The following is a 26,907-nucleotide window of genomic DNA, read 5'->3' as shown; positions in this document are numbered from 1 at the left end:
TGCACAATTTCCACATCGCATGACAGACTTGAGGAAACTGATGACTGTTTTCATTTTGAAGAGCGCTGCTTTTGTTTGCTGGTGAATGAGGCAGTGTGTGGCTTCACTGTAATATTTGAGCAAACAGATCAGAGAGAGAGTCCACAGCTTTTCCTGGACACAGTCTGAGCAGGCTGTAAAGAGAATAAAGGTGGAAACGAGAAGCTTAGAATCTGTTTTGCTCCAAGACATGTGTCCGTCCACATGGGTGTGTAAGGTCCCTGCTGTAAAAATGTTGAAACTCTAAAAATATGCAATGGTATCTATGGAAAACAAAGAGGCTGAAACTGATTTTTATGCTTTGCATCTGTTCTTCCCGGGTGTCAGACCAGAAGACTTGGACCAGCTCTAAGAGAGAAGTTTTAAGTCAAGAGACTCATGTTAGCTGAAGTGAAAGTGGGAGCTGGTTCCACACGAGAGGAGCCTGACGGCTGAAAGCTCTGCCTCCCGATCTACTTTTAGAAAACTGAGGAACCTCCAGTAAGCAGTACTCTGAGAACGGAGTGTTCTGCTTGGGTAATGTGGGACTAACAGCTCTTTAGGATGTGATAGAACTTGGTTGTTTAAGAGCTTTTGAAATTAAATGTAGAATTGCAATTGAAGTAGAGTGTGTCAAGTAAATTGAAGCTGTCCGACTGGCGTCTCTTATATTTCAATTTCATATCAGATGCTGTCAAACCAGTTAATGTAATTCAAACCATATCAGGAAGGGTTGTGAGGAAAAAAGTGGAGACCAAGTGTGTGATTAACATAATAGGGGGTTTATTCGCCTTCTGAAAAAGAAAAAAAAAAAGTGTTTTAAGTTTTTGTATATCACTGAGAATTCCCGTATCTGCCGGTGTTTGGCTTTACTGTAATGTGCTAGCTATTTAGAGAATTGCACCGAGGGGAAAAAAGTAGAGAATCTCTGGTTTAGATGTTGCGTTCCTCTAAATACTGCTTTTTGTTTTTAATTTGTTGGTGTTTTGGAGTAATGAGCATCTAAAAGAAGCACATTTTTAGGCCTAATGTCTATTTATTTTTAATTTTACTCCAAAAACTACAACTTTTGTGGAACTGATGTTAACAGTATGATTAATCAGTGGTGTCTAAGCAAAAGAATTGCCTTTCTTAGAGACAGTGTCAGGGAGTGTCCCATTAAAATTTTAACAAAAAAAAACTACATGACTATAGTGAGGATTAATATGGGAGTTTTTATGAAGCAATTATGTCCCATCTTGTGATTTCCTTTGTGTTCATGAGTTACGCCTTCTGAGTTGTTCCTTATTCTGTGATGTCAAACAAATTTTCCCTCCTGAATCAGTGTGAATGTGTTGATTTGCATCACAATAGTGCCAGAAGACAGAGGCTGACTCAGTGCCTATTTTAATTCTCCAAGTAAGTCCATCAAAGAATGTTTCAGTTTGCTTCAGTTTGAACTAAAGCACCATTATTAACCCAGAGGCGGTGACTCCTCGACGTAACCAAACCAAGGCGTTTTTATGTTGGAGGTTCGAATTGGGTGTCAGTGATCGGGAAGCTGGGCTCTGTGCTGCTTGGGGGGGAATGTGCAGGGCGTTGTCTGTCAGGGAACACCAGCGAGAGGAGAGAGAGAGAGAGGGAAAAAAAAAGAAAAAAAAAGAACGTGTCGGAACAGGCTCGGCCAGGTCCGCTGGCAAACCTGCACAACAAAGAATAAATCACCTCCCCTCTCTCTACTTTAAACCTCTGTCTTTCTCCCAGGCTCTGCTTCTCATCCCTGCTTCTTCGGCTGTGTTGAACTGAAGGATCGGGAACTGCATTTCACAGGGCATTTCAGTCCCACCTTTTGCATTTAGAAAAAAAAAAAAAATTCAATCGTTATTTCGCCTGCATCTAGTATTTGTCAGCAAAGTAACTAGTTTGTTTGTCACTGCTTTATAAGAGACCATGAGGACAGTTATAGGAATATCATTGGTGCGCCCATTTCCATACCGCACACCTACAAAGCGCAGATAAAATTTCATCTGCTTTGACAAATTGTAATTGGCTAGAGAGACAAAAATGAGTAAAAAATATGCAGATTTTCTAAAATGATTAGTTGGAATCAGACTGATCTGGTTGTTTATGTAAGTTATAGGAATGTAACATAATCTGGTGCATGTCCCACAACCAGCTCCTTCAGAAGAAATCCCACAATGTAAAAAAACAAAAAACAAATAACCTCAAGAAGTGCAGCTAACCTGTGGAAACATAACCCTCGTTCATTTCACTGTGTTCGGAAAATGTGAGAAAAATATGCAAATTAGCAACAACAGCAACAAAAAAAAGTTTGTAAAAAAAAAAAAAAATCCCCTTTGGAATCACCCTGAATTTCTCGTTTTATGTCACTCCAGTGTTGCATAAACACACACACAGTAAAATGTGGGTCAAAATTCACCTGGACCTCACATGCAAGTTGCAAGAAATTTGTCAGTGTCACTTCAAATTTTGAAATATTACTGGAAAAAAATGTTGTTGTTTTGTGACCTTATGGTGTCAGTATTATGTAATATCACTGGAAGGTCAGTGGCGACCTAGAAATAAGAGGCCAAGGTAAAACAGGTGCAAAGTATAAAGTTCTGCCTCATTTCCAGTTATTTTCTTAGTGGTTTGATGACATAAGGATTTATTTATATAGCACATTGCAGGAATACTTTCACATCTCCATGGAATAAAAGCTCACGTTCCCAATTAGTGGGTGAACAATCCAACACTTGGTGAATTCTACTTCTCGATGATAGGGAGAGCCGACATCGAAGGTTAAAAAAGCGGCGCCTCTATGAACACTCGGCCGCCACAAGCCAGTTATCTCTGTGTCAGATTATTTTTGACATTAAAAAGACAAGACAAAGAAGAAAAGATATCTCTTTCTCTTTAGACTTTGAATATAAGACCACTTCTCTTTTCTGACCTGTTTATGTAGCTATAGCTCTTTTTACAAATAAAACAGAAAAATCCAAAGGACCCACCCTCATCACTGTGTCCTGTTGGAGATTAAACCCCTAACCTGAGATGGCAAACCCCACATTTCTTTGACTTTTGTGCAGATTCCCTTTATGATTTTAATTCATATGGACCTCAAAAATGGTTTGTTCACATCGGCTGTGTATGCACTGAGGTGCACAGAATGGGAACATTCCTGTGATTTCAAAGCCATTCCTGACAGTGTTTTCTCAGCGCAGTCTGTTGGTCCTCCTCGCCAGCTGTACAGGCGTTGCTCCGGCCTGTTAGGACAGGACCCTCAGCAGAGCTGGAGCTGGAATGAAGCTCAGTGCCTTTACTTAGGATGATGTGGCTGCAGTCTGGGGCTTTTCTACTCCATCAAGACAGAATTAAAGGAGTAGAAGCTTATTGGGCCTCTTATAAGTCCCTTAAATCGAGTGTACATCGCTCTGACTTGCTTCTTGGACTGATTGGAGTCTGTTGCTCTTTTTAATCATGAGTGTTGTGTATGATGGAATAAGAGTTCACGTACATGTCAGATCAATATTAGGGCTTCTCTTGTGCTGCAGCATAATTATCTTCATCATTTACCAACCTGGATTTAGACTGACTTTTCCTGGGTTAAGCAGTGAATTTGTGAAAGTGTGCAGCAGGCCTCCTCTGGATGTGAGGGTTTCTGAGCATGAATTTGTATCAAAGGTTTTTTTTTTTTTTTCTTAAATGTGGATAATAATAACTTGGCGTGAGTAGAAGTTTGATTTATCTCAATTAAACACACTTTTACGACTTACTTGTAAGTGTAATGGAGACTGATCATAATAATAAAGAAACTTTATTGTGAAATAAGTTCAGCAGTTCAATACTGTGTATAAAGACTTGTCAGATATTTCATATTAAACAGCTCAACTTTGTAATAGCACCCTACTTTCCATAAACAGTGTGTTTAAAAGTTCCTCTTTTCTGTACATGTTTACATGCCAGTGTCTGTGGGAACTGTCCTGACACATTTCTGTGTTGAACTGAAAGAAAACCGTTGTTTCTGCCTTCAACAGGCCTTCGGCAATGCCAGGACTACCGACAACAACAACTCCAGTCGCTTTGGGAAGTTTATTCAGCTCAACTACCTGGAGAGTGGCGTAATCAGAGGGTGAGGCGTTTGTTTTCTCTTCCCAAAAATCTCCAGCCTTTGTCGTGTGGACTTTCTACAGCTCATTTAACCTTTTAAGTAGTTTAATACCTTTTGTTTAATCGGCTATATTTGTGTCATTTAGCCGGCCATGTTGCCTCTTGTGTCATATCTGCTCAAACTCAGCAGCCTCTTCGAAGTTTCACAGATTTTGTTTCCATTCTGCTGTGATGCGTCTTACAGAGCAGTCATTGACAAGTACCTGTTGGAAAAAAGCCGACTGGTGTCCCGGGATAAGAACGAGAGGTATGATTCACGCTCGAAAACGAACACTGACACAATATAATTGCAAAAGCTGCCACGACAGTGCAAAAACCACAACACAGATGAGAAGCAAAAAGAATAGCTGGATAAAGAGCAGTCGCTATGAAATGACCTCAAATGCTGCCGGACAAATGCAAAGATCCACAGCAGAGATACAAAAGCCGCAGCATGTATAGAAAGCCAAAAGCGGATAAATGCAGCAGAAGTGCAACTAACAGAGCAGCATGCCATACTGTTTCTGGTACACTTTTCATTCTTCTTGCCAAACTTGTTCCATCAAAACTGTTCAGTTGTTCTGATCACAGAAATAATTCCCCCAACATCTGAGTCCGCTAATGAAGCTTTAATGTCGCTTTTCCATTATAATGACCCAGCAGAGCCTCTGCATTAGTTTGGCCAGTCGGACCCACATTGTACTCTGTGTGACCTGTAGGAACTACCACGTGTTCTACTACCTGCTGATGGGCGCGTCCAAAGACGAGCAACAGGAGTTTCACCTGCTGAAGCCACAAGATTATCTCTACCTCAAGCAGGTTTGCCTTTGATGTTTTTTCCAATCACAGCGGCACAGAAAGAGATGGACCCGGAAACCATGAGTCATTAGTTGGGGGGGGCGGGGAACATGGGTTGATTATTTATGGGAAGACATCCGCATAGTCTTCAAACGTCCCAGCATGTCAAAGTAGATAAGATACACTACACAAACTCACGCTCACATGGAAACTGAAACAGGTTTGAATGCTCTTGCGTTATCTCCAAATCAGCGTTATCAACTGGAGTATTTCACAATGGGTTCAGACGTTTAAAGACATGACAGGGAAAACATTACCACAGTTTGTTCTGTTCTGAATTTAGACTGAAAACACAGAGACTGCCTGAAGAGTGTTTTTTTTTCTTTTAGGATTTTTAACTTTGTAATCACAGCACAGTGACCATCATTCATTGTTGTATCTCAAAAGATAAAACACGATAAAAACAAGCCAAGTCTGCAGTGTAAGTAGCCTCAACTAGCTGAGACAACACCTGTAAAATAAAGAGAAACAGTACTGCTTGTTAATATTCACATGGAAGGAGTTACAGACAGAATTTACAGTTTATGCCCATATTCACCTTTTTTTTCCTGCGGTTTTCTGAAAAGTACAGTAAACCAGGGGTGTCAAACATGAGGGCAGTGGCCACTAAAGGGTCCTATCGGGCCAAGAGACTATGATTGTGGTGTTTGAATTAAGTTAGGACGAAACGCCCAAGCTGATAGATGAGCGAAGCAGCAGTATGAGCAGAAAGCTGCAGAGACATCATTAAAAACGGTGTAGTGTTTCTATTGCACATTTTTTTTCCCACAGAATTTTCAACTTATGTAATAGTTCTGCTCTGAAATGTAAGGATAATCTTGTCCTTGAAAAGCCTTCAGTCCGATTTTGACATTGTTTGAAATTTGAAGAATGATGTTGAAGTTACAGTGCGGTTGCATTAATGCGGGTTTACCTCTCACTGAGACCCCGTAAAAGATTTTGAATAGTTTTTTATTAGTCCATGTGTGGACAGTTTAGATGAGAATGTAATCTGTATCTATGCATGCTCTACTCGTTTTGTTCCTTTTTTCTGACAATTCTGTCCATTTTGCAGGGAGACCTCCATCTGGACCATGAGAAAAAGTTTGGGCAGGAATACAAGAGGCTGCATCAAGCCATGGAGATGGTTGGTTTCCTGTCCTCCACTAAGAAACAGTACGTATGAACAAATAACGTGCAAGCACAAAGTGAAAGTACTCTCTGTGTGAGAACTCCGTCCGTCCATCTATCTTCGTCCGCTGGTAGTTGCACTGGCAGTGTAGAGAGCAATTAAGTTCAGACGCCACAAACTATTGAGCGTTCTAAGGCAAACAGTGTTTTTCTTAGCTATTCGCCTCCTGAAAGAGGACCGAGCAGTAAAACCTGGTGATTTAGTATCTGCTGACAGTGAAGCTCAAACTTGCTTTTCCAGGTGCGTAAAGAAAAAGTCCACATTTCAGACCAACAGCATTTGCGCTCAGTCTTTCTTGAGAAGTATTTCCCGACTTGTTCCTGTTTAAAGATGGTGGCATTAGGCGGCGTGCTGTATTATTATAACAGAGCGGGAGCGTTTCTGTCTTCCACACTGGTGTCAGCAGCAGGTCAGAGCTTGTCAAGTCAAGCAGGAGAAAAATGCAGCAGGCTGACAGCCTCGAGACACAGCCTGCACGTAAAAGCCCCAGCAGCATAGACAGCAACCCGCTCACATGCACACACACACACACACACACACGCACGCATGCACAGCAGTTTGTTGTTGGAAACATAACAGAATTAAGAGTAAGAGTCTGCAGCTTCATTGATCTTTTTAAAAAAACGTGTACAGCTCGAGCTCAGGTTCTTTACCCTTTAAATTTTTGTGGTTTGCTGCAGCGAATCTCAAAGGCGGAGTTCATTTTAGACATCCAGAGAGAGACGCACACTCTCATTCACACTGAATTCATTGACCCTAAATTTTAGAATCAACAGTTTTTCTCAAACACGTTTTTTTTTTTTTTGTATCAATTCAATTATATTTTTCAATTCAGCTTCATTCCTCTCGTGAACACCCAGCAATGAGACTAACAACTCTTTACTAAATACGGTGTAGCCTGGTTGTTAAGACCTTTGTAAGATAAAAGGAGTAAACAGCACTTTCGCTATAGTGATAGGAGACTTTATATACAGTTATTGAGACATTCTGATAATAAAGCATTGCAAGATCCGTGCAGTTCACATAATAGGATGTGTAGTTTTGTACTTTAAAAAAATTTAGAAAAAACTTTTACCCCAATGTCAATTTTTTTTACATCAAATTGTTAGTTGTAAGTTCCCTTCAGTGATTCCTGTGAAAACCACAGAGAGGATGGAGAGCTGCATGTTGCAGAGCCCTGATCCAAAATAAGAGTGTTTTTATCATTGAAAAATTGCATAAAAGTCCTTAGAAATTAGCTGTGAAAGTATTTTACTATTTTTGCTTTGTCCATTTCACCTAAATTAGTAGTTCCTTAAAAATCTGGATTAAATTTAAACTTTATGATGAAAGTATCTTCTGTTTTGCACTCAAATAGGAAAAAATGTTGGGAGCTCGTTCTGTCGCTTCACTGGTTCTGCCCAGCTGAGATCAAATCCACTTGAATGTGTCTCCTGAGTCTGACACCTCTGATCGAACACAGACCACCTCAAAGTGCAGCAGTCCATTCAGGAAATGAAACGCTATGATGAGCCGTTACAAAATAGCCCGAGGGATGCATGTGTCTTCAGATCCACGTATTATTTTATTGCAGACTAGCTGCCTTCAACCAAAACAACTTTGACAAACGGACGAGTGGTTTGCAAGACTTGAAAAAAAATTAAAGAGTTGTGGCTGAATCACCAGAACAGATCAGATTTACGAGTGTTTTGAAGACCTGTTTGCACTGGAGCTTCACATGAAGGTCAGACAGCAGGAAGTCAGATTATAATTTTGTGTTTGTGTTTCCACTGCAGCATATTCTCCATCCTCTCCGCCATTCTGCACTTGGGGAACGTGACGTACACACTACCAGAGGACTCTCAGGTCCTGGAGGTCGGACCTGCTCACGTCTTGTCGACACTCTCCGACCTGTTGAAGGTACATTCGTAACTGTTAAGCATCCTAAGCAGTGATAACACTGCAGAGAAAGAAAGAAAAGACTGCTGGATTTGTCAGGTGTTCTGATACTTTCAGGATAGTGTCAAGTTTCGTCAAAAAAACTTTAACATAGTTAAATGGACTGTTGAAGAATTTTCTCAGATTGTGTGTGTTTTTTTTGGTTTTTTTTGTCTGTTTTCAGGTGAAAGAAGAGCAACTCGTCACTACTTTGACCAAGAGGAAAGTGGTGACTGTGAATGCCACTGTAGTTTCACAGTACACATTACAAGAGGTACAAACTCAACACAATCAAACCTGAGTCTCATTGTCTTTTTGGAATTTGCCCCAAACTTTCAATATGTGTTTAAAAATCGTTAAATCAAAACTAACTTTTTGAATGGCTGTCTAGGTTTATTTCTACGAAAGAGCAAAAGGCCTCCAAACAGCAGCTTTAATTTGCATTCATTCTTCTCAACTGTGGCTTTATGTGTCCTTAAGTTGGTTCATTATTATTATTAGAGGATGTGGATTATTCAAGAAAGATGCAAAAGTATAGATGAAAGGATTTTAATCACCAGTTTATAAAATAATTTAATTCTCCTTGATTAAAACTTGGTACCAATTCTTCAAAATATGATAAAGTTTAGTTTTTGACTCCAAGAGGGGAAAAATTATATATAAGATTTTACAAGAAGCCAACGAAGAGAGAGAATATGGAGGAAACATGATCATTGTCAGAACTTTCATTGTATTAACCGGCTACTAAATAATAAATAATAAATAATAAATGTATTGTGACATCCTGATGAAGAATCACATGAATCCATTTTCTTCTTTTTTTATTTGTAATTTTATTTATGCACTTTCAATACAAATTTACATATTAAGTGTGTACCTGACACAAAATGACTCACCCCCCCAAACTTAAAGAACCCCTACCCACCCTAATCCCTCGAAAAGCAAAGAACAACGAAAAACAAAACAAAAAAAAAAAGCAAAACATACATACCCGCCGCAACATTTATACTGTACGTGTTGAAGTAACCAGGAAATGAAGGTACAAAATGAATTCGATACAATTTAGAAATAAAGGTGAAAATAAGGGTAAAATGTAGAAATCTGCCATGGTGATGTTGTTCCTGTTCACTGAATCCATTTTCAAGTAAATTTTGAGTTATGGCTGACATAATCTTTGTTTTTATAAACATCGTTTTTAATCTTTTATTCATGGACTTTCTGATGCTGAAGTTAATGTCTTTGTTTCATTTTCCCGGTCTTAGGCCCTGTCGATGAGGGACTCCATGGCCAAGTCATTATACAGCGCTCTGTTTGACTGGATCGTCCTTCACATCAACCATGGAATGATGAACAGACGAGACATAGAGGATTCCGTGCCTGTAAGTCGGAGAGGTCCAATTAATTATAAAAAGTTGCAGGGCTGCTGCATGCTGGAGGGAAGTCAGCCTGCTCTGGTAGATGCAAATGTATCATGCATGCAAAGCGTTGTAAAGCTACAGGATGTGATCATTAACCCTTTAAATGACGGGATGTCCAACCTGGTCCACAGGACTTTGAAAAATGAAAGAATTGCCAAATGAATAGGTGAAACGACTATTTCTAATTTGTCCACTCTGATAGCAACCTGTTGAATTCTATGTAACATTCCACATTCTATGTAACTAAGTACAAGTGCACAAGAATTTCATTTGGTTTTTTTTTTGTTTTTTATTTTCTTCAGTTATGTGTGTTAAATCAGATGAACTGAAAGGAGAAACTGAGGCTTTTCTGTATTGTGTAGCTGTGATTTTTGAGTTTGCTGTGTGCAGTGAGCTGCATCTCACACCCCCTCCCCGCTGTGGTCCTTTTCAGTGTTTGTCCATCGGCGTGCTGGACATGTTTGGGTTCGAGAACCTCCACACAAACAGTTTTGAGCAGCTGTGCATCAACTACACCAACGAGATGCTGCAGTGCTACATCAACCACAACATTTTCACCCTTGAGCAGGTTGGTGCCTTCATACCTGTTGTCAACAAAAGAAAAAAAATATCAACCATGTTCTATTTTCAGTTGTTCATTGAATTTTATAGTGCATAGCTTTACAGTCATTGTCTGAAATGCAGCAGAGAATCTCTAACAAGCAGTTTTCTTTGAAGGTGGCATTAAAAGTATCCTGATGAGAGATTCTCTATAGAAATGAATTTTAATGTCTACTCGGGATGTAAAAATGTCTTGTGTGACGTTCCTGATGAATTCCAGGAGGGTTACGTGTCCGAGGGCATCGCCTGGGAAAACATCGAGTTCACAGACAACAGCGGCTGCGTTCAGCTCTTCAGCGCAAAGCCTTTTGGACTTTTCCACCTGCTGGACGATGAGAGCAAGTCAGTCTAACCTGCACACATTTTAATAAAAAGAAGATCACTTCAATGTTTGTGTTGATTATCCGTCATCCAGGTCACAGTCGAGATTCAGTTTTGTGTTCTTTTTAAATTGCGTTGCATGAATCTGATAGCTTGTCCTTTTCCTCGGTGTGTTCAGCCTCCCTCAGGGTGCAGATGAGACCTTGTTGGACCGGCTGAAGCAGCAGCATCGGGATAATCCCTTCTTTGTATCCTCTCCTAAGACCGAGCCCACTTTCGTCATCAAGCACTTTGCTGGGGGAGTTAAATATCACATCAAGGTGGAGTATGATCGGCACACAGCAGACATCTCACACTATACATGAGATAAACGTAACCTTGGTGGCTGGCAGTGACCCCTGTGACACACTCACATTGTTAGATAAGCCAGTGTGGGAAAACCTCTTAGCATAAGTAAATTATTAATTCCAAACAGACTGAAAGCAAACTGGGAAATACTTTGTGAATACGTGAGAATGAACAATGGAAACTGTGTTAATGGTAACTGTTAATAATCCTGCTCCTGCAGCTTTGGTTCCAGGGCCTGCTGTGAATTTATTCCTCAGCTCTGTCCACCAAACTTTTTTTTTCATCACAGTAACAATGTTTATGCTTTTCTTCAGTCCCGCACAAGTGTCTCACACATTTGAACTCTTTTTGCTGCTCTTTCCGTTTTCTGTGTCTATGCCATATGAACAAACAGCTTTAAAAGAAAACTATGGAAAATATTGTAATGCAATTGGTTTTCAAAAACTGTGAAGTCTGCACACAGTTTATGTGAAAGATTCTGGTGTTTTTCTCCATTTATTTCAAAATTCCTATGGAATTTTCATGATTTTCTTCATTTTTAGGCTTTCTTAAAGACCCCATTATGTGATAGATTTAATTTCCCAAGTTTTAAACTGTCTGTTGAAGAACTGATTTCCTTCAACTTTCTGCCAAAGGTGTCTCACATTCAGCATCGTTGCCTTTTGGAAATGTCAATCAAAACTGGAACACACCCCTTGATGTTACTTGATCGGGTCTTAGCTTTGTGTTTTTTGGCCAAACTGACTTTAACATTGTTATTGATGTTAAAATAACATCGTTATCCCGGTATTTTTTTTTTTTTACTTTAGGATTTCCTCAAGAAGAACTCGGAGCACATGCGTCCTGAGGTCATATCACTGCTGCGAAGCAGCGAGCGCTCCTTCCTGCATCACCTGGCTGCCTCCAGCCCCCAGGCGCTCTTCAGATGGGGTGTCCTCCGAGCAACCATCCGCATCCTCGCTATGTTCAAGCACTTGGGACGCCAGCGGGCAGAACTGAGTAAGACGCTTTAACTGCTTATTCAGCTGCACTAACTCAGCTTTTATAATTGATACAGTCCAGGGATCTGCAGCGTGGATGAGGAAACTCATCCATAGCCAGCGGTATTTGATGGCACTGTGCAGGTGGCACACTGTAACTAGGATGTGCTGCATGGTTTAGTTGAGTAATGAGACATTATTTTATTGTAAAAACTATGAATGGATCTACTTATAGAGCACATTTTCACCACTTCATTCGTTATAAAGCACTTTGCACTGTTACCACATTAACTGCGAATGGTGACATAGAGGCCGTGCAGGGTGCACAAACACCATTCGTAAAATCTCAACACACTGGGAGACGCTGCAGAGAGGCTGAGGAGCTGCAGGCTGCAGACACCACACTACCGCAGTCACGGTTGTTCTGTTGTGCCCAAGTTAATAATCGTCACGTTTTGTTGAGATGGGATATTTTTTCATGCTGTCCCCACAGTAGAGGAAAGACGAAGATCACGCAAGTCCCTCAAAGACATGAAGCAGAGCAGCAATCCAATGGATCGACTGTCCAGGTAAATGAAACAAAGCAACATCTGCTTCAGATGTTAGGAGGTATCACATAGTTTTCCACTGTTCCTTTAAAATAAGTTAAACTTTGCTTTTTTGAGATTTGATTCTGACTCTTTACAGCAACAGCACAACTCTGGATTTCTCCTTCGACCGTTCCGATGAACATCCTATTGACGTATTTGAGGATATCTTTGCCAATTATGAAAAGAGAAAGTAAGTGAGCGTACATGTTCCTCTTTTTTTCTGTTTCTGGACGTCTGTGCTTCATTGTCTCTGTCTGCTCTGCAGGAAAAGTAAAACTGGTCGACAGAAGCAGCTCATTCCCACGGTAAAGTGTTCGCACACTATAATACGATATTTTACTATATATTTTCATTGCTGTATTTCCAGAAGTCTCATCGGGAGACTGCTCACCGCCGTGTTTGTGTTTTCTCAAACAGAACCTCATGAATTTGCACTCACTGCAACATATAGTTGGCCTCACGGCACACAGCCGAACCACCAAGTCCATCTTCCACCCCCATCGGACGACGAAGCCCCTGACCGTGAGCACACAGTTTCAGGTTTGTCTTCTCCTTCAGTTCACAGAGTGATTTTGTTTTGCATTACAAACACATTTAATGGTCAATATGTTATGAACTACCAATAATGTGTATTGGGAGCCGCTAAAACAGTAAAAAAAGCTCAATATCAGTGAAATCCATAGATGTGAAGCACAATCAAGTGAGATGATGTTTTATTTATCAGTAGGCTTTCCCTCACACTGAATGCCACAGGTGTAATGGAATCATTTTTGCACTGCTGGGTGTTTTCACGCCTGCCTGTGAAATGTTTTGGTTAAGTTTGGTTAAATCTGCCTGTTTCTGTTGAGAAGGTGTCACTCGGGAAGCTGAACCAGACGATTGAAAAGGCAGAGCCGTTCTTCATTTTCTGCATTCGCTCCAACGCCGAGAAGGTGATTTCATCTTTGAGCCCCTGAATCGTTCTATTTAATGTTGTTCTGCACTTTGAGCTGAATATTTCACTTAAAAAAAAAATACTTTTCTGTGTGTGTGTCTTTGCAGAAGGAGCTGCACTTTGACGAAGAGCTTGTTCAAAAGCAGATCAAGTACATGGGCATACTGCAGATTGTTCAGATGCAGAAGTCTGGCTACAGCGCTAAATACACATTTGAGGTTCTTAATTCTGATACTGAATATTCCATGAAGCTGTATATGTTTACATAGTTTTATGTTTAAACTTGTGTTTTCTTGTTGTTTTCATGACAGGATTTTTTTGCAAAATTCCACATTTTATTCCCACGAGGAGCCGCTGCAAATCCAGAGCAAATAACTGAGCTGTTCGAGAGGATGGCGTTGGATAAGAGTACCTACCAGATCGGAAAAACCAAGGTAAATCTCCAAATTTCAACTACACATACCATTTATAAAATAACAGTAAGTCACATGCAGGAACGCAGATTGGTTTCATGTCCTCAAAGAGTGCCACAGTGCAGTTTTGCATTGAGGCTGCTGGTAGAGATGTACAGAGACAATAAGAACGAGCTGCATTGTATTTTATAGATTTTTTTTCTATAGAAAGTGAAAATAAACAATCTTTCTTCAGAAACAAGTGCAGGCAAATCCTGACAGCAATCCTTATTGATGTGATTAATTACATCAATAAGGCTCTTAAGTATTCTGTGTTTGACCCCTCTGATTAGGACATGGTTAGATATAGTTAGGAGGAGTTTGCACATTAAACCCTTTCAGTGATTACAGAGTATGAATATGAGGTTTTGTTTTCATGTGAGGTGTGCAGTCTGACCTGCTTCCTTCGAAAGCTTTACAAAACATGAATTACTTGAAACTACCACAAGATGGCCTCTTTCTGCAGGGAGTGGGGGAAAACAAGAGTCCACTGGACCAGTGTGGATTTAAATACCAGGTCTTGATTTCAATGTCGTCCCGCCAGGTTCTTCTGAAGCAGAGAGAACGTCGGCAGCTTCAAGACGCTCATAACAAAGAGGTGATCCGTCACATCATCATCCTGCAGCGCTGGTTCCGTGCCTGTCTCGTCAGGTTACACTTCCTTCAGAAGAAAGATGCGTCTTTGCTCATACAGGTGTGTCCAGTTTCATCGTGGTTACTTCTCCAACACAGTGTTTGAAATACTGTTGTTGTTACTTTAACCTGCACGAGTCTTGTTCTGAATTCTTTAACTCTGTTACTTTTTCTGATTATCAGTAACTTACATAATACTGCTCCATAATTAAGTTTCTCCCGTCACAGTTTTAGAAACATGTGGAAGATGCCGGCAATCCATTCGCAAAATCACAGTAAAAACGACTTCCTGCTGTTTCAGAGGTGCTGGCGTGAGTTTTATGAGAAACAGAATCGTGCGGCTACGGTGATCCAGACTGCATGGAGGACCTCGCTGAAGAAGCCGCAGCACCAGCACGAGACGCAGGACAAGGAGACGCTCCAGATCCGACCTGGAAGAGAAAGGTACGCATGCTGTGTTCGGGTGGCGTGTTTGTCTGAAGCACAACACAAATGTGAATAAACATGACTCAGCCAGACATGGTTATCATTGCTTTGAAGTAAAGACAATAAAATCATATGAAATCAAACAACTGTTCGTAACTTTTTAACCACTGGAACTTTTCAGTTGCTTCCCACTTTCAGTAATTTCTTCACAATCTTGTTAACCAAAATCTTGAACTCCCAGTTTCTGTTGATTGAATAATCTGCTGGATATTACACCCCAATTATGAGTCCCACCATGCAGGCCCAACGTCTGACTTCCTCTGTGTCTTTACGTACCAGCCTGACAAAAAGAGAGTTGAAGAGGCAGAACCACGTGGAGGTCAGCCCCAACAGGACGCAGCAGAAACAGGAGGGCAGGGGGTCGCCCCCGCCTCTCAACAGACCCCTCTCCCTCCCACTCGACACCAGCGTTGGCAGGGGCGACCCCGACAGCCCCTCCAAGGCCAGCTCGCTTCAGCGCTACAAAGCCATGGAGGGCATCAAGGAGAAGGCCGTGAAGTGGAAAGAAAGAAAGAGCGAAGGGGAACCCGCAGACGACTCCAGTCCTGACGTCAGACAGAGAAAAGGCAATAAGAAAGATGAATATATGTGAGTCACTCAGTTTGTAGCATAGCTTCAGTAATTTAACCTTATATTTTTTATATAAAGAATTACATATTGCCATCTTTTTGGCGGTTATAAGCCACCTCACTGAATTGGAAATGATCAACAGGTTTTCTCTTGTTTGTGTTTCAAAAAAAACAGTCGCAAAGGGAAGTCCATGTCAGCAGACGAACTGTCCCGGATCAGCTCTTCGGACTCCGACTCTCATCCCCACAAGGAGGTAAACTTTTACGCGTCATTACAGAACTCAAACACAGAAGTCTTCTTCTCGTGTCGGTTTTTCACTGTGCTGTAAGCCTCTGTTGTCCTGACAAAACCCACGAATGGAGGCTCTCTCCACATCAGTCGTGAGGAAAATTCCCCTCAGCCTCTCCCCCCCTCATCACCTTCTCCCGGGCCCGATCAGGTCCGAGTGCGACTCCGCAAGCAGAAAAAACGCAAGCGGCGCTTAGCCTACGCCCGCAGCGGCTTGGTGATGAACTTTGCGGGCTCCAAAAAGGAGAGCGAGTACTGGAGCTTTCCGCTGCCCCCCATGAGCCCCGCCGGCCCCGGCCTGAAGAGCTCGGCCAGTAGCGTGGACGTCCGCGCCCTCAAATCCCAGGTCAAGGTACTGACCGGAGGGACGCTCTGACCACCAGCCTCCGCCGCACGCAGGCCGCACGCACGCACGCATGGGTCTGGAAGAAATCTCAAATGCCAGAAACTCAGTTCAAATGGAAGAATTTGAGATTGAATTTTCTAGTTTGACAGTGAATTTCGCTGAATTTATAGCTGAAAAAATTTCAGTCTGAAACTGGATTTAATTAAAATACAGTTAACGTTATTTTCCATGTGTTTATGGGCAAACTCAAGGGAAAAAAATACATTTTTTTGTCCTCCTTACATGCTTATGCTATTTTTAATATCTTGTTTATTATTACTTTGATTTTCTACTAGAAAGTGCGTCTTATAAATGTAACAAACTGCTGAATATTCTTCTGTTTTCTGGTTATTAAGGAGAGGAATCCTAAACTCAGATGAGCTGGGGGCCATTTTAAAGTTCAGTTACTCCAAAAAATCATCGTTATTTTAAAAATTTTTTACATTTGATTGCATGTATTTTATAATAGTAGAACACTGTAAGCAGTTGATGTTAAAAAAAAAAACTTGTTGCAATGACAAATGAATAATTTCATTTCATTTCAAGACTTTTTTAAAATTCTTATAAATCTATTTGAAACTGTTCAACAAAGTAAATGAAAACAATTCTGTTTAGTCCAAATATGAGACAGCACTTGACTTCGATGTAAATAAGATGACATTTTATGGCAAATTGAGACAAGAAGTGTCTAATTTTAATATGCTTCTTCACTTTTTCATCTAAATTTTCTGATATACATTCATTTTCATTGTATTAAAATTCATATTTAAACTGGAAAATCAATATCGTGCAAGTATTGACAAATTAGTCCATTTGAGTTCAGTTTTCTGGTTGGAAAGATTCCATTTGTATTTCCCAAGATGACTTGCTTGGGTGGTTTGCATTGTCCTGAGAGTTCTGCTTTGTTCAGGACAGTCGGAGGCTGAGCCGATGCTTTCAAGCAGGAAGGAAATATTGAATCCAATTTCCAAAGCCTTTGGTTTTTTTGTTTTTTTTTCTAAATCACTTTCATGTGGATACACCCAAATGACCAGCAGGCTCATCAGGTACAGAACAGATATCAGCTCGCCGCTTCATTCCCTCTCATTCCGGTTATGTTTGATGCACTTGGAGCAACAAGACAATTTCATCGTGGGTTTTAGTGAAGATGAAGTGTTTTGCTTTCATTAAAAACATTAATAACCTTTTAGATGTACAAGGAAACCAATTAATCACTTCTGGTTGACGGATGTGTTTAAAATCAGATGTGAATTTTTAAAATTGGCTCAATCGAATTCTCGATATTTAACTTTAAATTTTTGCAAGAATCTGAAAATGTTATGAGGAGAAAAGTGAAAAAGTGGTGCAAATATCCAAATTCCTTCTCCACCTACTCACTTCTGAACATTTCTGTATGTTTTGGTTTCTTCTATAGTTTTCAATCGGTTCAATTGCATTCCAAAGAAAAGTTCAAATATCCCAGAATTTAAATGTGAAAATTCCACGATATTTATATTGTTACACTTAAACTGAAATATTTGAATCAATTTTTATCTCATTTAGTTTTTTGCTGATCAATTATGAAAATCAGAATTATTTCATGACATCTGCCGTAATCATCACAGTTAAATTCTAAGAAGCGTCAAACTTTGTAGTTTGCATTTCATAAGTGTAGAAATAACTGAAGAAACAGTTAACTTTTCAATGATATTCACATTGTTTGAGATGTGCCTCTGTTCCGCAACTAAAAAGAGTCAGTAAATGTATTTTTGGCTGTGGGAAAAAAACAGGTTCATCTCAAACAAAATACAATGTAACAGGGAAACAAACAAGGTATTTTCCCCAGAATTCCACTCACAGACTCAGTGTTCTGTACAGTTTATTTATTATGCATGAACTGAAATATTCCCTTTCTTTTTTCTGTATAATTTAAGCTTAGAATTTGTAAAAAACATTGTAATGTAGTATCTCAAAATAGTTAAATTGTTCCTAGTTTTTCATCAGGAGTCATAATTATGTCAATTTCAATTTAAAAATACTTGCAATATAGATAACATGATCGAGCAATAACTGAAAAGACAATTACCTTTTTAAAGCTATTCTGCTTATTTTATACGAACCTATTATTTCACATTTTGTAAGACTTAAAAATAAAGTTTTCGATAGATTTTGGGATTTTTATCTTCTGGTGAAAAACAAAAAAAATCTCACTTTTAAATTTCATACTGTGAATTTATTAACCCTGAACCAAAATGCATCAAGTGTCTGGTATAGTTTTATTCTTTGCAAATTTAGCTAAAAAGTAATGAAAAGCCAGTCAAAATTGCGAGGATTTGTGTTTGTGAATGTTTAAAACATTTTATTTATTTTTTTGTGTGAGTGTAAGAGTATTTCTGAATGTTCTGTTTTATATGCACCTGTAATCCTGTAACACCATGGAGACAAACCAGTTAATGTTTTCTAACCCTTTTATTTGTGTTCTGGCAAAAGCACTGGTGCATCTCAAAAAAATTGAATACAAAGAATTTCTTTATCCAGAAGTCATATCATCATCACAATTAGAATAATTTAATAACTGACAAAACAGTATTTTTTTTCCAAAGCTATTCATATTATTTGAGATGCACCTGCAATGCTAACAACAAGAAATGTAATTAATTTTATCATGGAAACGTCTCTGGGAAATAGTTGGATAAAGCAATACTTCTTCATTGAACTGATTAAAATTAGAATATAATTAAAAGTCTGTAAACTATCTTACTAGAATCGACTAACATGTGGGAAAACATAGTCATGAAGATGATAACTCAAACTAACTGAAGGCGTTGGAGTGCGACCACAATACGTCAAACACACTTTCTTTGCATGATGAGTCAAAGCGGTGGGAGGTTGTTTCAGCTGTCATTTCCTGTCGACGGGATGCGGTGTGGTGGTGGACGAGCTGCGGGAAGCCTTGCGGACAGGTGCAGCCTCTGCAGGGGGAGCGGGGCTCACGCTCATACCAACATGCTGCCTTTATCTTTGAGGTTTCTTGGAGGTTTTTTTTTGTTTTTTGTTTTTTTCCTTTCCACACTTGACTAAATGTGTTGATTCTTGCTGCAGTTATCAGCCGAACCTGACGGCGCGAGATTCAGCCTCCCAGCCAGGAGCGCCAATGAGGATTCAGGGAAGCACGAGTCTAACCAATCACAGCTCACCACCCCAGAGAAGTAAAAGTCTCCACTCTGTTAACCTCTAATCACTCGAGCGCCGACATTTATTTCAGTTTCAAGGCTGGAGTGTAGGAGAATGTGTGTCCTGAATGCTGTCAGCAGCATCACACTTACAAACATTTGAATGTGGCGTTCATAAAACTGTAATGAGAATTGATTGTTTCTTTTGTTTCTTTTTTTGACAGAGTTTGGTTTCTGACTAAATTCCTGAGGCGGCGTCCGGCTAAAACTTCTCAGAGCAACGAGCCTCACTCAGATAAAACCGGTAACTAAAATCTCTCAGAATGATGGTTCCCTGTCATGTTGTTATGAACAGTACTGATACCTCAGCAAGAGACTGAATTACATGAAGCAGGCTGTGATTTGCTGGGAGGAATGGGTGAGCTCAAACACAAAATGATCAGTGAATCAGGATTTTCATCGCAGTTTGTCATATGAAAAATCCTCATTTTCATTTTAATTAATTGTGAAAATATATCATTCATTGTTATATATATTGCAGTGAAATTCCACTTACTCCCTGTTTGAGATATTCTTTTCATTCAGGACATTTTCGGGCTTTCCTAAAAGAATGCAGTCATTTCTATTGTGTCCAGCATCTTTAGGCACAGGACATAACAGAGTGACTGGAGGTCAAGCAAATAATACTAGTAATTAAAATAAATCTGATTTAGTTTTTTATGCATTTCCTGTCATAAAACATTTCAGAGAAATTGTTTCTTTTAGATTTTAAATAGTTGACCCATTTTATCCAGTTATATATTAATTTTCATATTTGATTTTCTGCAAGTACAGTTTTTTTTTGCACCCTGCAAACGGCTTATAGTTTAAAGAGAGCAAAAATGTAAAAGAATTTCAATGTCTGTTTTTTGTTTGTAAGTATAATTTTGATACATATAAAATCCAACTTATTGTTGTTAGGAGCAGTTGCTACCAGTTAACTCACCCGCTTCTCTTTATTGCCACCTGATGGACAGAAGACACCTGATGCAGTGTTTGAACAGTTTTTGTTTCCATGCCATGTGACTGCGCGATCTGTGTGTGTCTGCCGTCTGCAGTCGTCTTGAGCAGCTTCACTCCAGCTTCTTACCACTCGTCCAGCGGCGGGAGGCCCACCCGCAACCCCACCATCCGCATCAGCCGGGCCACACGGGTGCAGCAGTGGGACACGTCCCTGGACCGAGAGATCAACGACCCCAACGAGCTGCGGAACCTGGACGAGTTCCTGGGGAATCAGGTGAGATCGTCAACGATGGGAGCACAAAGTGAAAAGCAGCAGATTCTCATACCAGAGCAGTTTAACGTCAGTGTAAAACTGTAACTAACATGAAAACTCAGTTTACACCACTTTTAAATTAACATCTCATCACCAGAAGAAAGCGTTTTAACTTCTTAATTTTTCTGTATCTGAGTAGATTTTTCAGGGAGTTTCGCTGCTCCTCTGTCCTCTTGAAGACAACTCTTTAAACTTTGCCCTCCTGTCCTTCAAACTGGCTCCTCCTTTGTTTTAACTTACATGAGGATCATTCAGAGCTACAGAGGATTAAAGCAGCTGATGGTGACCGTTTTCCACGATGAAGCTGCAGGAATAATTAAATTACGTCAACAATGACTGAATCCCAAGACTAGTTCAGTATCCAAGCAGGTTACTGCTTATTTTTATTTATAGAATATTTACTTTTACTTAAAGACAGTTTTACTCTTACTGAAGTCTTTTTTTTTTTAAACAAACGTAAAAAATATTATTTTCCAATTCTGCTCAACATTCTCATCAAAGAATAGAGTAGAATAAAAATAAAATGTGCCTTTATTTCACAAAGAAGAGACAACATATTTAACAGCTTTAACTTGCAGTGCCAAATTTAAAAAAGAGAACACTGTGGTTGTTTGTGACTTAATAAGTGATGTGGAATGTGTAGGAAAAAAGGGAATAGATATAAAAGTTGAATATAATTCAGTAAAGCATTAAAATCCCATCAGCATTTTCATTCTGAGCACAGTCATAATATTTGGAGTGTTTATAGCTGAACTATCGTCTGAACATGTATGCTAAGAAGCCACAGTCGATTTTTAAACTCAAGAAATATTTCAAAAATTGTATTAGACATATTAGATTTGCCAAACACAATGAGGCGTCCCCGGCTGGCCTGCAGTCGACCAGCTGCTCTCTGGTGTAAACAAGCTGGCTGGTCATCGGGACGTGAGCAAAGTGATAAAATGATCCAGTTACTGTTAAGTCTGAGGGAAGAAGTAAAAGGCATGTTGGACAGAGCAGTTTAAACAGTTTAAAGGGAGCGAAAACAGTGAACAACAATTGGAGTGAACACAGCAGGAGGCATGCATCCATCATATATGCAATAAGGATACATTTTTTTCAAATAATTAGTGGTTTTTACCCCCACTGATTTCTTTCAGTCATGATTTCTTATTAAAATTGAAAGTGAAAAACGGATTTGAAAAAGGCCCGGACTTTGTGTTTTCTGCTACTCCTCGAAACTCTGTGGTGCCCTCCAGAGGAGGTTTCCTCCAGTTTGATCTACATAAACCTCAAAATGTCCCAAAAGAAGAAAAAAAAAATGGATAAATTCCGCTTCTTTTCCATCAGGTGAATGACCTGAGAACAAGAATGAAAGATCTGTCTCCAACCGAGAGCATCTTCCTCACGGCCACCATGCAGTTCAGAGACACCATCAAAGGCATGTACTCTGTGCAGGTCAGTCGAAGCTTTTCCTGGGAGAATTACTATCAGTAAATAGCAATTAATAACAATAAAACCTTTCCAGCCGAGAAAAGTAGTGGAACAGTTAACGCTTTTCTTGCCGACAGAAGCCTAAGATTGCCTACAAAGATCTGATGAAGGGCTACCACAACAAAGTGAACTCGCTAGCTGGACCCAAGGAGAAGCCCGAAGTGTCGCTGGTGGTGAACCTGTTCCAGTCGGTGCTGGACGGCTTCATCAGGCGCGAAAAAAAGCGCGGGGAGTCTGAACCGACAAAGGTAACTGCGCCACCTTTGCACTGTAAATCATCGTAAGCATCCTCTCACTCCTCCGTCTAACCCGATGATTCTCTCAGGCTACAAAGACGACAAAGAAGAGAAGGAAAAAGGATAAATGTGTGAGTGAAATATTACCGTTGATTCTCCTCATCGTGAGTTCAGTGTAAATAATAGTAGCGTGTTGCTGTGCTTGATGTGACCACAGCCTGACAACCCTCTGGATCACCTGTTCAGCACGTACCTGGTCAACATCATGCAGTCATGTGACCTGTGTGGCTCCTACATCTGGGGGATGGAGAAAGCCTACATGTGCAGTGGTGAGCAATAAAGCCACAAAATCGAACATATCGTATGCAGTTCGACCGTGTTTACACACACTCACAACTCTCCATGTAAGCACAAGGGATTTTGGTCCAATTTCAGACGAGCACGATTAACTCTTCCTCTTTGCTATTATGCTAGCTTGCAAGCTAATATGCCACAAGAAATGCCTCAGCAAAATCATCACGAATTGTTCAACGCGGTGTGCAAGACAGGTAAGAAAAGACCGTCTTTAAAGTCAAGTAACCCAGTGACCGTTCACTTGGATTCCTCTTGAATTCACCTCTTTCCTTCACGTGTGACAGGACGACAGCTTACCAGGCTCACTCCACTTCGGGGTGGAGGTGTGCGTCCTCACCAGCAAGGCTAACCCCATTCCAAAAGTGGTGGAGTTGCTGCTGATGCATGTGGAGATAAACGGACTTTACACTGAGGGCATTTACCGCAAGTCAGGCTCAGCTTGTCGTGCGAGGGAGCTCCACCAGATCCTGGAAACTGGTGAGAAATTGTGATCTACCTCCCACAGGATGAGATAATATACAAATAAGCACAAGAGGTGCCAATATGCTCAGTAACGTGAAAATACTTTCAGAGATGAATGAAATATTTGTCTTTCTGTGTTTTCTGTTTTGTGCCATCAGATCCTGAGTGTGCAAATTTAGAAAACTACCCCATCCACACCATCACAGGCCTTCTTAAACGCTGGCTCAGAGAGCTGCCTGATCCCCTCATGACCTTTTCCCTCTACAGCGACTTTCTGCATGCTGTGGGTAAGAATCTCAACACCGTGAATTATAAATGCACTCCATTTTCACCACTTTTTACAAACACCTTCATCTGATCAGGCTTCTTAGGACTGTGGTCTGAGCAGTCTTACAATCGAAATGATCAAAAAACAATGAGAAGAACCAGGAGTCTAATTATTTTTAAACTTGCAGATGTTTCTCATGCCATATATGATTGATTACAATGACCTAACTCTATAAATACCTGCATTGTTCACCTTCAGAACTGCCAGAGAAAAGCGATAGAATAAGAGCTGTGTACCAGAAAGTTGATGAACTTCCTCCTGCTAATTACAACACGCTGGAGCGGCTCATCTTTCACCTTGTCAGGTAGGAAACGTGATTTATTGTCTTTATTAATAGCTCAGTGAAAAGCTGCATGAGATGTTGACTTTTATGTATTTTAGGGTTGCAAAGGAAGAAGAGCACAACAAGATGTCATCAAGCTCTCTCGCCATCGTGTTCGCCCCCTGCATCCTGCGATCGCCGGATTCTGACGACCCCTTCCTCGGCATGAGGGACGTGTCCAAGACCACACGGTAAACCGCCCTGACGCAACTTTTTTTCTTCTTCCTGCCACACCTGTGCTCTTGTCACAGCCTCCGTTTGTTGATTGAAACGGGTCTCTGTTGTCTGCAGCTGTGTAGAGATCCTGATCTCAGAGCAGTTGAGGCGCTACAATGAAAAGATGCAGAACATCCAGGAGCTGGAATACGCAGAGGCGCTGGCTGTGAACCAGCTGAAGCTGAAGAGGCAGAACACGGTGAGGGCTCAAAGGAAGGTTGCAACACCAAGCAGTACCCCGCATCCACCAGTACTTCCAGAGTCGTTACCAGGATTCATCAAGAATTCAGAGACATGTTTATATGTAATATTCCCAATTTAACATACATACATATATAAAATATGAGCTCATTTTAAATTTAATGGCATAATACACTTGACAAGATCCCCTGATTTTTAGAAATAGCTAATTCTCTGGTGACCCCTGCGCAGGTTGTTGAACAGCCCAGCGAGCTGAACGTTCCCCAGCGACTTCCCGATGAGACGGATGAACGGACCCTCATCGAAAGGATCAAATCCATCAAGCAGGAGAAGTGAGCGGGAGCTCTTTCTGTCTCACTTCGCCAGCCGAGTACTTGAAATCCCGCTGGAGTATTGACGTGATGTGTTCTCATTTCCAGGGTGGACTTGGCCTGCAGGTTACCGGACCTGGAGCAGGAACACTCCGACGACAACCTGGACTCATCCTCATCGATGAGCACAGAAAGCTTAGAGGATCGGCTCGATAGCCTGGACTCGGAAGGTCAGTAAAGAGGTAAAAAAACAAAACAAAAAATGTCAAGATATTTTGGGTTCGAAGAGACCACAACTCAACATTATGTTATCATGTGAGAGGTCTGACATGCTGAGGAGAAGACCACTAATGAAGGTTGGAGACATGGAATATAGCGGGAAACATTTGACACAGGTCTGTTGGTTGGTGAAACATGCAGAGGCTAAATATCACCTCTGCTCTCTAAAGTAAGTCGGTTTTTCTGAATTCCTGGGGTGGTGTAGGGACACAGGTCACACCGAGTTTTCAAGGTGGATGTGTGTTTTGAGAATAGTTGTGAATTAAACATCATATGAGGTTGTTTTTTTTCCCTTTACAATTTGCCACACGAGTTTTCACCTCGATTGTATAGATGTGATGTGTTCACTCATTAGATGTTTCCCCCTCCAGGAAAGACGGCTGCACAGTCCAAAACGCAGAAGCCCAAAACTCCACACAAACCCCCTGGCCTGGCGCTGAGAGTCAGAAATCTGACTCAGACGGACATTCAGCAGAAAGAACTCGAATCAGGACCAAGGACAGACAACAACCAATCCAACCAGGACGGCCCGTCCTCAAACACAAAGACTGTGAATGGGAGCTTTGATGATCTGGACATCCCTTACATCGATGACGACGAGGAAGATGTCAGCTGAGAGAGACGCCACCAGTTGTAATAATCCGAACATTCCCAAGTATGTCATAAAGTGAAAAAAGGTGCACTTTGTCGTATTGACTTTTCCCCGTGTCAGTGCTGCTATGGAAACAAAGTGCTCTGAGAGTTTATCTGTATTGAACAGGACAAGATCAGACTCATTCTTCAGCGTTTTCATACAGGATCTTGAGAAGTCATCATCTTATGTCTGTCAATTCGTGGTTCATGTGATTTTAAACATATTTCAAAATTGTATGCCACACACTTTGGACCTCTTCTGTTTGACAAGCTCTGGAGAGAACAACACAAGGAGGAGTGTCAATGTACCAGTAGATAATTCAAATGTTTTCCTTTTCCTACTTTTGTTTATTATGAAACAAAACTACAACTGCTTAAGAGAAGTTCATAGCTTGTACATAAGAATGACTCTTTCTTGTGCATTGTGTGAGGCTGCAGATCAGACTCTGAGTACACTATTGTGCATTTAAAAATCTAGTTTTTGGTCCGTTTCTTCTGGTATACGATCTGTTGTGACTGACCACTCAGTCAGTATGTCTGTAAAGCTTTTTAGACTGACTGACTTAATCTTTAGCTGCACAGTGATGCAGCTTCACTCAGTAAACCTCTGTTTATACAGCTACTTTTTTTGCATGCTTTTTTTTTATGTAAGGGGATTGAATGATGCATATGGATGGAATGATGCAGGTGTGACAATGTCACCAATTGAAATAAATGAAAAATGTTCATATGTTTGTTCCTATGACAGTCACACAAAAGGAAAATCCAACTGGTGAAGTTCAGTGGAATTCCACAAGGTAATTTGACATCAATGAACAAGAAAACATTTTCTCATAAAGAGAAGTAGAATTTTAACTTACGTTGCAGTTTTTCAACAATTCATTGGCGTTCACCTGCACAGGAGAGCAGTACATCCAAGGATGGAGGCCAACTGTCACATTCACATTCAGTTCAACATCATCTTGCACCTACAGGACATTTACAGTCACCGCTTATACTCAATTGCAGGTTCATGAGCAGTGGGAAGAAACCAAAGTGCCTGGAGAAACTATGAACACACAGAGAGAACATGCAAACTCCACACAAAAGCAATGCCCAAGATGAGGGCATACCTAAAAGTACTTTATAAGGAAAAATAAAATATTGAAGAGGGACGTGGTGCACACACAAGCCATATAAAGTCAAGCTAAAAGCCAACAAAATGCAGCTTTTGTACAGTTCTTACAGCCAAATGTTTTAATAAATGTAGAAAAAGTTACATTTGGAATTATGCAGAAACATAATAGTGAGCATCTATTTAATGAGTATAGCTACATGTGGCACATGGAGATCATTGAGTATGTGTTTTATATAGATGTAAGAAAATAGTACAACAATAGTATAAATAGTAAATAGCTGTCAGAGACATGAGAGGTAATGCAGTCTTTTTCTAGAAGTGCACATAGAAGGATCAGGGTACTGTCAAGCCTGTATTCAAGAGTTAAGGTTTCAATTTGACCTGTAAGACTTTAAAATGTATATCTGTATT

At 40.4% G+C, this 26,907-nt stretch overlaps 1 protein-coding gene across 2 annotated transcripts in view; it reads left to right on the top strand.

Moving 5' to 3' along the window:
* Positions 1 to 26,107, top strand: part of LOC115405404 (unconventional myosin-IXb-like) — a 33,264-nt gene extending 7,157 nt beyond the window's left edge. The window contains exons 3-41 of one of the 2 annotated variants that reach the window (XM_030114971.1): positions 4,035 to 4,129; positions 4,352 to 4,414; positions 4,866 to 4,965; positions 6,059 to 6,159; positions 7,951 to 8,074; positions 8,277 to 8,366; positions 9,355 to 9,471; positions 9,944 to 10,078; positions 10,331 to 10,452; positions 10,610 to 10,751; positions 11,589 to 11,778; positions 12,253 to 12,328; positions 12,447 to 12,539; positions 12,615 to 12,654; positions 12,767 to 12,889; positions 13,201 to 13,281; positions 13,391 to 13,501; positions 13,595 to 13,717; positions 14,280 to 14,429; positions 14,670 to 14,812; positions 15,134 to 15,442; positions 15,599 to 15,677; positions 15,864 to 16,064; positions 19,179 to 19,285; positions 19,474 to 19,553; positions 20,347 to 20,525; positions 21,894 to 22,001; positions 22,115 to 22,285; positions 22,363 to 22,404; positions 22,491 to 22,602; positions 22,748 to 22,821; positions 22,912 to 23,104; positions 23,248 to 23,376; positions 23,616 to 23,721; positions 23,799 to 23,930; positions 24,031 to 24,154; positions 24,388 to 24,488; positions 24,576 to 24,697; positions 25,118 to 26,107. In XM_030114971.1, coding sequence (XP_029970831.1) covers positions 4,035 to 4,129; positions 4,352 to 4,414; positions 4,866 to 4,965; positions 6,059 to 6,159; positions 7,951 to 8,074; positions 8,277 to 8,366; positions 9,355 to 9,471; positions 9,944 to 10,078; positions 10,331 to 10,452; positions 10,610 to 10,751; positions 11,589 to 11,778; positions 12,253 to 12,328; positions 12,447 to 12,539; positions 12,615 to 12,654; positions 12,767 to 12,889; positions 13,201 to 13,281; positions 13,391 to 13,501; positions 13,595 to 13,717; positions 14,280 to 14,429; positions 14,670 to 14,812; positions 15,134 to 15,442; positions 15,599 to 15,677; positions 15,864 to 16,064; positions 19,179 to 19,285; positions 19,474 to 19,553; positions 20,347 to 20,525; positions 21,894 to 22,001; positions 22,115 to 22,285; positions 22,363 to 22,404; positions 22,491 to 22,602; positions 22,748 to 22,821; positions 22,912 to 23,104; positions 23,248 to 23,376; positions 23,616 to 23,721; positions 23,799 to 23,930; positions 24,031 to 24,154; positions 24,388 to 24,488; positions 24,576 to 24,697; positions 25,118 to 25,362 — 4,833 coding nt within the window. In that variant the 3' untranslated portion in view covers positions 25,363 to 26,107. The remainder of the gene's footprint in view (positions 1 to 4,034; positions 4,130 to 4,351; positions 4,415 to 4,865; positions 4,966 to 6,058; positions 6,160 to 7,950; positions 8,075 to 8,276; positions 8,367 to 9,354; positions 9,472 to 9,943; positions 10,079 to 10,330; positions 10,453 to 10,609; positions 10,752 to 11,588; positions 11,779 to 12,252; positions 12,329 to 12,446; positions 12,540 to 12,614; positions 12,655 to 12,766; positions 12,890 to 13,200; positions 13,282 to 13,390; positions 13,502 to 13,594; positions 13,718 to 14,279; positions 14,430 to 14,669; positions 14,813 to 15,133; positions 15,443 to 15,598; positions 15,678 to 15,863; positions 16,065 to 19,178; positions 19,286 to 19,473; positions 19,554 to 20,346; positions 20,526 to 21,893; positions 22,002 to 22,114; positions 22,286 to 22,362; positions 22,405 to 22,490; positions 22,603 to 22,747; positions 22,822 to 22,911; positions 23,105 to 23,247; positions 23,377 to 23,615; positions 23,722 to 23,798; positions 23,931 to 24,030; positions 24,155 to 24,387; positions 24,489 to 24,575; positions 24,698 to 25,117) is intronic. The other variant, XM_030114972.1, reaches the window with a different exon arrangement.
* The last annotated feature ends 800 nt before the right edge of the window (positions 26,108 to 26,907 follow it).

This window comes from Salarias fasciatus, chromosome 18, assembly GCF_902148845.1.
Source record: "Salarias fasciatus chromosome 18, fSalaFa1.1, whole genome shotgun sequence".
Lineage (NCBI taxonomy): Eukaryota > Metazoa > Chordata > Actinopteri > Blenniiformes > Blenniidae > Salarias > Salarias fasciatus.
This window is presented reverse-complemented; position numbering and strand designations above follow the sequence as displayed.